The following is a 12,361-nucleotide window of genomic DNA, read 5'->3' as shown; positions in this document are numbered from 1 at the left end:
CGTGGTTCGAGTCTCGGCGAGGGCATTGCTCATTTTTCATCTCTTTAAAAAAACACCTAATGTATCTACAAACTCTAAATCAGGGGTTCTCAACCGGTGGTAAGCAAGAGAAAAATAGGGGGTACGCAAAGAAGCAAAGTATTTTTAACTATTAAATTCAAAACTTAACTACCCCAACATCCTGATTGAGTTTTTGTCTAACACTCGTAAATTTCTGCGATCTGAGTTTTGTTCAAGAGTGGTGGTGGTAATAGTACTTTGTACTGGTGGTACTAAAGGTTTTCAATTTTTGTTTATATGGTACACATTATTTAAAAGGTTGAGAATCGCTGCTCTAAATCCTTTTTCTGGACATTAAGAAAACTTTTATTACGTAACAGAATAAACTTGGGAATTAAATAACAATATTGATTTAATTTAACATTTTGATTTCGGATAATTTTATTTCCATACTTATAAAGAAGGGAACATTCGAATCTCTGAATCTGTCGAACCTTAAAGAAAGATTCGAATAATTTTTTTCGCTTTAATCGACATTCGAATTTTTCAAATGCTATCGGGAAAAGGAAAAAAAAATCGAAAAACAGTTTAATTAAAAGCTTTAAGAAGACTACTTTTTTGATGTCCAGTAGGATCTTCTTTGGAGAAAGAAAGTTGTAGTTATTATTTCTGCAGTACCTGGATAACCAAAATTAATGCTTCATAACAGCCTTGAGTGCTATATTTTTATAAAATCTTAAACATAATTTTCTGATTCTTTTTCCAGAGAGAATGCAGAGTTCCGAGTTTGATGCTTGCTAACTTTAACTTTTGAAATAATCCTCCACCCTCTATATTTTCTTTGATTTAAAGAGTTTCCTAGGAAATTTTGAAAAAATACGAACTGATACTTGGATATTTTTATCGGTTTATGTGGAGAAAATGGACTTATTTAAGACTATTAATTATGTACTTTATTTACCAAACTAGATTCGCATCTTCCAATAAATACAGGTGTCTTTTTAAAAATGGTTCTGTAAATTAGTTTTGCATAAAATGCATGTTCCAGATTTTATATGCATCAAAAACTGTTAATATTGAATAAATGTTTTCTTATTATTATATTTACATGAAGAATTCGGGAATCTTTAATGATCGATTTCGAGAAAAAATAGGATTTATCCCACCCATAATTTTTATGTTCCTTTATTCATATAAAACACCACAGTATGTCGAGGTATTTTGGCAGGTACCCCTTTCAGAGCTACTGGAGAAAATTCCGAAATAGGCATTATGGATGAGTAATGAGTGCATATATACAGCTGAAAGGTATTTAAATTTTGTCTATGTTTGTGATTTTTATAAGTTACTTGTTTTTTTAGGTCGACCAGACGATATAGTGGTTAGGGGGCCTACTACGGTACCAAAAGGCCCGGGTTCGAATTCCGGAGAAGACATTGATGTTTATAAGTGCATAGTGTCGGTGCGGCATGGCAGCACTCTAAATATGCGGCGAGCCGAAAGTCCTCTCATGGGGACTGGTGGAAGGGAAGAGGAGTGGGAGACCCTCGGCTCCCCCCCCCAGGATGCTCTTCCTCAAAATCAGGGGTGGGAAATAGAAGTCCAACCTCTCTTTGAAGTTGGCTTTGGCAACCATTGTTCCATGTAATATGGACAAGACAACTTATTTTTTTTATAATTTACGTGCTCCGCTCTAAGGCACTACGCGCAAGTGAGGGATGACTTCGTGGAAAACTTTCTAAGGGAAACTGGTTCATATTAACACGTTATACATGAGGAAACCACGAAAACTTCCATTCAGCCAGCTCTTACGCTGGATTCGCATCCAGACGGTATAATGGTTAGGTGAGCCTACTGGGGTTCCGAAGGGCCCTGATTTTAATACTGGAGAAGGCATGGCTGCAAGTGCCCGTCCCTTCATAAGGAGTAACTGGCCCACCTACTAGGCTAATTAGCGTGGTAGGTGGGCCAGTTACTCCTTATAAGCAATAAAGTGGCCACTACTTCTGGCCTTAGCAGTGGCCAAGCCTAAAACGTGTAAGTGCCCGTCAATGGAAAAATTAAAAACTGTGGGTATAATTAAAGTCTTTATTAGCAAGTAATCATCAAAGGCCTCAGCACAACAATCCCACTGTTTCACGAGCTGAAGGGTTCCCGGTTCCCAGAATTCCTGTGGCTGAAAGAGGATCCAGACTTCCACTGCGTCCATCAGTTCGTTGTCCAAATTCAAGTGCTTCCCTTCGAGATGTGTTTTTACAGGACCACCCTCTATATGGAAATCGCAAGTCTACATGTCCGGGGGGATGATCAAGCTGCTCCCACTTGAAATCGGCCATCATATTTTATGTGACCTTGGAGACTTGTGGATGTGCGTTATCGTGGGGCAGAATGACTCCTTCAGTGAACAGTCCGGACGATTTGCTCTTGATGGACCTTGCGTAATCTACGTAGTGTCTCACAGTACATGTCTCTGATAATGTTTTTTCCGTGCTCTAGGAATGCGATAAATATCAAACCTCGGACGTCAAAAAAGACGGTGAGCATCACCTTGATTGTTGAGGCCACAACTTTGAGCTTTTTAGGCGGATGACAACGCATACTTCCATCGCATGGTGTCTCTCTTTGTCTTTGGCTCGAAGTGATGGCACTAGGTCTCGTCACTAGCAATGATGCATTCCAGGAAAGCGGGATCTCCATGATACCGGAACAGGTGGTGGTGCAATGCTAACCCCATACTTTTGCGGTTCGCTGAGCTTATTCAGAACCCACTGCGCGCACAAGTTCCGGTAACCCAACCTCTCGTGCACAATTGTCTGCACTGTTCCAACGTTGGCCCCTCAATCACTACCAACATTCGCATTGTGGCATTCCGATCACTTCTAACCAGATCGTTCACCTTGTCGATGAGTTCGGCTGTGATTACTGAGTTTACCTGGCATGGTATCGTGTCATCACTTAAACACTTCTGGCTTTCACGAAAAACGGGCACTTCATTTTTCTCACTGACTTGTTGGACATACAGTCCTCCCCGTATACGGCCACCATCCGGCGATGAATACCGGCCAGTTTAACACATCCCGTAGTCAGATATCTTATAACACCGAGCTACATCTCGGTCATCAAATTTTTCAATGTGAATGCCGTGATGTCCTCACACGCACTGCCGCATCTATTTAACGGAACACACAACTGCCTACTTCTCCTCTGTCATGTGCGGGCGCCTACTTAATAGCACAAACATGCTGGGCACTACAATCGAGTTCCTAGATGTTTCACTACCTAGTTGATGTTATGTTAGCGGCATCAGATTTCAACCGGTCTGGTTGTTACGATGGTTCGTACCTTTTGATCTGATAACCTCTTAAGCTTCGATTACTTTGCCGTATTGTCGATATCAAATTACGATATCCAGATAAAGGTAAAGTTTTTCCCGCCAGATACAATATCTGTTACTCCTAAACTCTGCCACCCAAAGCTCCAAAATTTTATAGGTCTTAAATTCTGCCTTCCGGCTCAGCCACACCAGTTGCCTTCAGTGAGCGCCAGGTTGCACTAGGTTTGAGGATAGTTCTGATATGAAGTCAGTTTTTGCAGTCATCTCTGAAATTTTATTTATAGATAGGTTGAGATAATTTGTTATCTATTTTGAATTCATGAATGATTTAATCTTTCTCAAATTTCGTTGTTCTGCGAGCGACAGCTTGCTTCATTTTATGTGCTATCTTGAATTGACACTCCTCTTTAAAGTCTGTTCGAGAATAATGACATTATGTATCCAATTCCCGGACCAAGGACTTTAGTAAATTATTTTGTTACAGCTAAAACTCAATGTACTTTAGCTTTCAAAGCGTTTAAAATTAAGCAAACAAAATCCGATCTACGGTACCTACAGCCATCAAATTTTGAATAACGTAATCTTCCACTGAATAACAAATTTTGAATAATGTAATCTTCCACTGAATAACAAATTTTGAATTTCGTAATCTTCCACTGAATATGGGCATCTGGAATCCCTAATTTAGAATTTGAAATTTATTTTATTATCTATTTCAAATTTTATAACACTTTAACGAATTTTTGATTAACAGACTCGAGGTGTAGGGCTATGGCGCCCTGGTGGTTAAGCACCGCAGTTCAATGTTATTTGACGGCTTCAAAGCGAACAATGACAATACTGTACAAAAAAAAAAAAAAAAAAAATTATCTTCAGTGCGTGAGATTACGTATCGGAAATTCTAAAGTTATGCTCATTTAAAAATTATTTTGCCGTATTGCTATTGAATTGAATTTTATGGTTTAAGTGCGAAGAACATGATATTTAATAAATAAAGACAGCACACAAAACGTTAAAAAACTCCCCTTTGGGCGTAATCTAAAATTTGAAAGCTTACAGATTTTATTTATTTTTCATCCAATGAGAAGCCTTGCCATTGAAGGAATACTGAACTGTACAATGAGATACAAAGAAAGTAATGCAGGCTTAAGGTTACAGTAGATCATTCAAAAGAGTTATAGATATATTTATGTAAACAATTTCTTAAATTTCGAAATATCCTGTCAAATTTTCGTAAAAATAGAACGTCGTCCAGCTCTCTGTGCACTAGTTTCGGATTGACTGTCGTGCTATTTCACTTTTCGGCATGGCATCGCCGGCGTGTTGATTGCCGTTCGTGTTCTGAATAATTGTATATAGTTTACGTAATATGGGTAGTGAATTGTTTTGTTAAAACGTTGTTGTTTCGTTCCCTTATGTTTTAACCCTCTCATTTACCCAATATTATTTAAATGTCATGATTCACTTCCCTATGTTTTATTAGGAAATTTTAGATTATTTCAGATTATTCATAATATTAGTTCCATGATGATGTAACATAAACACCCTCATCACTGTCAAGGAATAAGTGTAAGCATTTTAATCTCCATTTTGTAGGCAGCTTGAAACTTATCTCAACGAGTAAAAATTCGTTATAATATCTTTCGATAATATATTTAATGTATTGATTTCCGAATTTAAATGTTACTAGTGTCTCAAATTGTCAAAAATTTTCATTTTAATATCTTTTGGTAATATATTTAACGTATTGATTTTCGAATTTAAATGTTACAAGTGTTTCACATAAAGAAAGCTTGGTGTGAAATTTCAGACTTCAGTTAAGCTAATATATTAATTTTTTTTACCAGACAGCAAAATGTTTCACAGTTTAATAGAATATATATTTTAGAAAATATTTAATTTGCATATGTAACAACTTTAGTTGGTCTAGCTGTTTAAAAGAGTGTACTGTGTATTCCTACGGGTATTATGCCAGCTATACCTATGTTCTTCCTCCATTTGGTAATATATGAGTGGGCTATAGCAAGGAGAAAGTGGAAAAATTAAAATATGTAATGATGTGAACTCTTTGTTTGAATTCTAAATAGAAAAAGAATCTTTGAGTTGACAGAATCATTTCCTGAAAAATATCTGATGGCATTTTAGATATGGAAAAAGCTATTACAAGTTTAATATTTGCACTTGTTTATTAAAATGTTTATATGTCACTTAACATTGGATATGAGGCTAACGATTTTCTTTTTTGTTTTATCCATTGTAAAGTTAGGTTGTGGAGAAACAGAGTATCTGCAATCAAGTAGTAGTGGTTATAAGAATTTGGTAAAAAATAATACATCACTAAAAATAAATGACTGGAATAGTTATAAAAATAGTCAGAATTGACACAGCTTAAAAATGATTAATTAGATTGATAATTATAAATAAAAATGCACATGAGACTTAAAGAAAGGTTAACTTTTATATTTTTTATTCACTTTGAGGTTAGATTATTGAAATATGGTAAAACACAAAACTATCTGTGCAAGTGGAGTGTTGCCTTAGTGATGGACTTTCTGAGGGAGACATGAAAACAACCAACCAGCCAGCCTCTTTGTTAGTGTTTGAATGAGTCTGACTACAAGTGTTCATTGGTGTTAAATGTATGGCGATTGGTTGGCACTGTCAGTATTTTGAGATGAGCTGTTTTCAAGGTTTGTGTGTTTCGTCAGCCTATTAATGTTTAGCTGGCAATGATTCGTTCCAGGAAAGGAATTACCGGAATAGGTGGTGCAGTGCTAGCCCCATATGCAGCTCCTTTTGTAGTTCGCCGAGCTTATTCGGAACCTACTGCGTGCACACTTCCACTCAGTCGCTGGTGGGACTGAGTGGTGAAGTTGCCGAATACTGGTAGCTTGACTCGGGTTCAATTCCAGGTGTACAAACTGACTACATGGATATTTTTTCAGTTTTCCTCATGTGTAACACAGATACGAGCCATTTTCCTTTAGAAAGTCCTCCATGAAGACATCCTTTCCCTTAAGCAGATAGCCCTTGAATGCTTTGTCATAATTAGGTAAATAAACCAATCATGTGTTATTTGATATATATACACAGTAGAGTCCTGTAGACTTCACTTTCAATTATTCAACATTCCATATAACTTGACGATCTTTTTCTTTTATTCACTAAAATTTGTTGTCAAGCAAAACATCATTTTTGAAATAATGTGGTGATTTGTGAATAGCTGGACTGTATTCATTTCTGACATCGCCTGTACGGAGCAAACAGTGTATGTAAATTTTAATTACAATGTATATTTATACATGTTTTCATGTTACGTTCAAAAATTTGGTATGGATTCTAATTTAGGATTTTTTGTTTCTTTCTCTTTGTGACACTTTTTCTTAGAAGTGTAATGAATTTGGTGATAGATTTTATTCTTTTTGTAAAAATTCCAGACTATTGCATTGCTAATCTCAGTAACAAAATAGCCAAAGAAAGTCAGATATCCACTGTTGATTACTACAAATGTTTTTTTCTGTTGCTAGCCATAACAATTTTCCCTGAAGGTTTATGGCTGTACCCTGTTATAAATAAAACTTTCAGTTCATTTTAGGTAGAATTTTTCAGTTTATAACCAGGCTTGTAAGTGTTATCTTCTCTGTGACTGAAAATCTCAAACAAAAAGAAAAGGAAACAAATCAACATGGTCTTTGACTAACAAAGATAACTAACAAACTAAAAGAGTAACAAAGATAAGAGACTAACAAAGGTGAAAGTGTGTGTTTGAACAAAGTATCAGGAGTTGTGATTAACTAATTCCTCTTTCCATAAAACTTGACACTTTTGGTAACTCAGTCCTATGCTTACTTTAAGTCTAGGATTAGCCCGGATAGACCTGGTTTTTTGGTGCTGTCCGTAATTTAAGAATTTTGTTACTCGTGAGGATTTTTTAAAATTTTAGACATATATTCAGTTTAACATTTTTAAACATTCTCTTACGGCTGTGTAAATCTCAGCTGGCCTTGGAGCAACTGCTGACATTAGTTTTGACAAAAGATGGCACCCATCTCCCAGCAACATTTTACCAAATCATTTGGCAACACAATAGGGGCAAGGTGTTGATGTTGTTTTCAGGTGTGAAATAACTCGTCTACATCTTTTTTGATTATTTTATCTCTGTTTAATTTTGAAATTGTGTAATGGCAGTAACAATGAATGTGTTTATTGCATATTATGAGCTGGAGAATTCTCTCTTGCACATAAATGATAGTATAATATCGAAGACTATGTGAAAACAGCTAAACATTAATGCTACTGCTTCAGCAAACATTAGCGATTTTTTTTAAAGCTAGAGATGGGAATAACAGTAATAGTTAGTAATAGTGTTATATAGTGTGCTGCTAAAGAAGTTAAATTTTTTTACCACACAGCTAGGCACAAATTCAGTTTTAAAATGTCACACTGTGCTTCTAAACTGGTTAAAAGTTACATTGTTTTTTTTTTTTTTTTTTTTTTTTTTTTTTGTCTGCTAGATACAAAACTGAGGCAGTTATTGTTGACATTATTTCATCATTTATATTTGGTAATATGTTAAGTTCTTTGGAAAACGTTAATTATGTAACAGTAAAGATGGATAGCTCAAACAGAAGTGAAGTAAAACTTGCTCTGATTGTTACAAGATATTTCAGTCTTGAGAAGGGAATTTAAGATAAACTTTTAAATTTCAATGAAGAGTCAGGTGAAACTGCTGCAATTGTGACTTGGTATCTTTTGCAGTATGTGAAAAAATACAAACTTGAAGAAATATTGGTGTGCTATACTGCTGATAATGCTAAGAGTAATTTTGGTAGTGTGAACAGAAAAGGAAATGAAAATGTGTTCAATAAAAGTTCAAAGTGATTTAGATTGTTCAATAAAAGTTCAAAGTGATTTAGATAGATCTATTTTAGGAATTAGTTGTCCAGCCTACATTGTACAGAATTCAGTGTAAACAGCATGTGATTCTCTGCCCCTAGACGTAAGTTTTTGTTATAAAAGTTTACAAATATCTTCACCTATATACAGTAAGAGTAACAAAACTTAGACCTCTGTGAATTTGTGGAAACAGTTTACAAAATGTATTATCTCATAGCAGTACAAGGTTCCTTAGTTTGTTACCTGCAGTAGAAAAAATTCTTTCTATTTTTGAGTGTCTAAAATCATACTTCTTATCTTGTATGCCCAAAGTTATTTCAATTTTTTTTTTAAATTCTAGAAAGTGAACTGTTTCTGAAATTTTTTGTATGATTTAATAATGTAGTTCTGAAACTGAACGGCAGAAGCATTTCAGATGTCAAATTGATTTTTTAACTACAAGAAAGAAAAATTTTCAAATTTATACCATCATCTGGCAAAGAATTACCATGCACTTTAAAAGAAAATGATGATATTCAGGACCACAAATTCTTCTCAAGCATGGACAATTTTTATAATTCTAGTATCCAAAAGCAGTGGAGAACCGTCTTTGTTAAAGTTAGTAAGTTTCAGTGGATACATGTATGAACTGAAATTGCCTGATCAGATTTAGAAAAGAGTGCACACATTGTTAATAAAATTATGAATGATTCTGTAAACATTCATGACCTATTTGATGAACGTACATTGTTGTGCCAAGTAATTCAGAACCAAAGGGTAGGTTGTGGTTCTGAAAAATTGCCAGATACTGTTGAACAGAAGTAGAAAGCAATTTTTAAGGTGTTTCAAAAGATTGTTATTTTATGTTGCAATATTTCTAAAATGGTTGAGTTTGTGATGTCATAGCCTGGGACATCTGCTCCAATTGAGAGTTTCTTCAATTATGGGGAACATCTGGCTTGCAGAAAGGGTTAGACTTTCAGTATCTACTGTTAAACATCTGCTGAATGTTAAAATTAATTCAGAACTTTCTTCTTGTGAATTTTATGATGTAATTAAAACAAACCATTTCTGAAAAAGTCATGTCTAGTGAAAATTACAACTGAATAAATAGTTTAATCTTTCAATAAACTGTTAAGACTTTTAAGTAATTTCAAAAATATGTCCCATGTTGGATTCCCCCCCCCTCCCTCCAAAAAATAGTATGTCTATTCAGTTCACGTTAAGTCAAGTTTACAAGACTCTACTGTATATATATAAACTTGAAAAAAAAGTGTAAAAATTAGAATAAGTAATATTTTTCAGATTTTAATATCCTGGAAGCTATAAATGCAGTTCATTATCATAATAAATTTCCAAAATGCAGTAAATTGGATTAATTTTCAGATGCAGAAATGAAACAAATAAATAAAAGATAAAAATTGCTTATGATATAGGAAACTGTTCCTTATGCATTGTCCTATCAAGATGGGAGGACAGTGTATGATATTTATACAACCATTACCATTCTTGTTTCTTAGTGTACAGCTTATGTAATATGGGAGATTGAGAAATTTGGAAACAGAAATAAATAAAAATAATCCGAATAAAATTCTGAAAGGTTTCAGATTTTAAATTACATCCAAAAGGGTGTTTTTTTTTAATGTTTTGTGTGTTACCTTTATTTATTAAATATCATGTTCCTTGCACTTAAACCATAAATTCAGTTCAACAGCAATGTGACAAAATAATTTTAAAATGAGCATATCTTTAAAATTTCTGATACACAGTTCCGCATGCTGTTGATAAAAAAGTTTTTTCTCCTTCCCCCATAGAGTGTGGCCATTGCTCGCTTTTAAATTGTTGAGTTTGTTAATAAAAAATTCATTAAAGTTTTACAAAATATGAAATTGATAATAAAACAAATTCCAAATTTTAGCTTTCAGATGTCCATATTCGCAGTAGGATTATGTTATTCAAAAATGGATGGCTCTAGGTATCAATGTTTTATGATAATGCGAGAAACATACACACATTTATGCAGATTCTTCATTATTTAATTTCTTCAAATATAATACAAGGCGATATTATTTGGTGGCCACGATTTGAAAAGTGATACAGCCTTTTAAAGTTTTCAATGCAAAATCGCAATTGAAACAATAGTTCTTCAGGGACCAAGCCCCTTTGGACTAATAAAATTAAATGTTAGACATTCCTTCCTGCTGTGTAAATAATAAAGGAGTGAAAAATGAAGCATTGTAATGAGCAAGTATTGTTAAAAAATGAAATACAAATTTATAGCTATAAAAAGATGCAAACAACAATAAATTGGCTGATAAACTGAAGAACCAAGAATGTGGATATAAATCGGTAAAAAACCAAGCACGGGCAATTTTTTTCAGCATAGCAAATAATTCCATTCTCTAAGAAATAAATAACAAACTACAAGCAGTAGGTCTCACACTTCATCATTACCAAAAATTCTTTCCATATTTGCCACTTGACTGAAAAAATATAGTACTTTTCTGTTAACAAGACACCAGTCGCCAAATGTGGTAGCCTGTTCATATCGTGTTATGGATAGCTCTGGGATGTTTAGTATGTACTGCAGATAATTTTGCACTGCAGATAATTTTGCACACACCTTTGTCATTGTGCACATTAAACATTATATATATTATATGATACATGCTGTTATTGCAAGTTAATTTTTTTCCATGAAACCTTGTATATAGTTATATTATCTAGTTAGATTTTGTATTAATATTTATGTATGGTAACTGAGTTGTCCCGGTTAACAAAAATGTATCAAAAATGCTTCATATTTATCTTTTTGTTAGAATGTTTTTTGTTCCAAGAAAATTAAAAACAAAATTAGGGGTAGTCGTGTTCAGCAGACTACTTTTGCAAGGCTCCCAAGTAGACACCTAAAATATCTTAAATTTGTCTAGGGAAATTAGATCTATCCATCTGTAGGAAATGTAATACTGATCATTTAAACTCCTGAACATCTCACCTGTTTGGGGCTTGTAAAGGATGACCTATTGAAAAGACCTACCTTTGTTTTGGATTTAATGATGGTTCTTGGACTCGTGGATCTGGTCTAGCTTTAATGGCTAACCACTTAGGATCAGCAACAATAACAAAAACATGAAACTTATAATTAAATTTTAAAAAATGTTATATTTAGTCCCTATTAATTTATGAATTACATTTAATATTTTTAGTAAATTTTCTGTTTTTTAAAGTTAAAATATTTTTGATTTGTAGTATCTTAGTTTTTAAATTTAAGAATAAACTTTTGCTTTAACCTGTCAAAAATTGTTTTTCATATTTGATATCTACATGAAAGAAAACTTCACATATTTGCTTTTTTTACTGGAATGCGTTTGGTTCTGAAAGGTCATAAAGAGTTGTACTTAAAATTAATCTTAAATGAGTGGAAAGGAATTTTGTCCTTGTTCCAATATGTGTGCGATATTATTACGAAACTTACTAGAAGTGATTTTATGAATTTTCTCCATTTTACAGAGATGCATTCCATAATAAAGTTTCTTAAACTAGTCTAGCTTTATTTATATATTTAAGTTCATTTTTAATAGTTTTTGGTTTTAATGTAATTTGTTAAATATTTAAGTTATTTTGTTTCACTTTAAAAAGAAAATGGAAGATATATTAATTTTTAAGTTATTGGATAATTTATTATTTCATCATGCTATAAGCTAATGTATTTTTATTGTGTAAATCCATTCATAATTTTTTCTTGCTTTTCTAGGTGACTTAGTACTTGTGCTGAATAAATTGCTTTGTTTTCTGAAGTTTAGTGTAGTTTAATTACATATGGAAAATAATGTTCTTAAAGATGTTGTTGTTATTGGTAAGTAAAACTTTTTTTTTAAATTTTATTTTTATAGCAATAATAGTTTCTCTTAATTGTGTATATTTGCAAAAGTTTGTTGCTTACACAAAATTTGATAAATGTGTTTTTAGATATTATGACACATTTCTTTTTTACCAACCTTTTGAGAGGCTTTTGGCTCAACAATATTTTAAATTGGTTAATCTTTGGATTATGGTAACTTGGCGAAAATTTGGCGACCAAGCGTGCTACAGCAACCTGCGCATTTTTGTTTGGACACTATTTTGTTTTCACGAAGTAAAGGCATGTTTTTT

The 12,361-nt window shown here is 33.4% G+C and overlaps 1 protein-coding gene across 3 annotated transcripts in view; it reads left to right on the top strand.

Annotated features, from left to right (window-relative positions):
- LOC118182495 (oxidative stress-induced growth inhibitor 1-like) overlaps positions 1–12,361 on the top strand; it is a 71,443-nt gene that overhangs the window by 26,549 nt on the left and 32,533 nt on the right. For 2 of the 3 annotated variants that reach the window (XM_085809941.1, XM_035351845.2), the window contains exon 2: positions 11,964–12,065. In XM_085809941.1, coding sequence (XP_085666067.1) covers positions 12,029–12,065 — 37 coding nt within the window. In that variant the 5' untranslated portion in view covers positions 11,964–12,028. Of the gene's footprint in view, positions 1–4,662; positions 4,904–11,963; positions 12,066–12,361 lie in introns of those variants that run through there. The other variant, XM_035351846.2, reaches the window with a different exon arrangement.

This window comes from Stegodyphus dumicola, chromosome X2 (assembly GCF_044657685.1).
Source record: "Stegodyphus dumicola isolate Sdum_Otavi_A_Nest chromosome X2, ASM4465768v1".
In the NCBI taxonomy this organism is placed as follows: domain Eukaryota; kingdom Metazoa; phylum Arthropoda; class Arachnida; order Araneae; family Eresidae; genus Stegodyphus; species Stegodyphus dumicola.
Note: the sequence above shows the minus strand (reverse complement) of the source record. Positions and strands in the feature narration are given on the sequence as shown.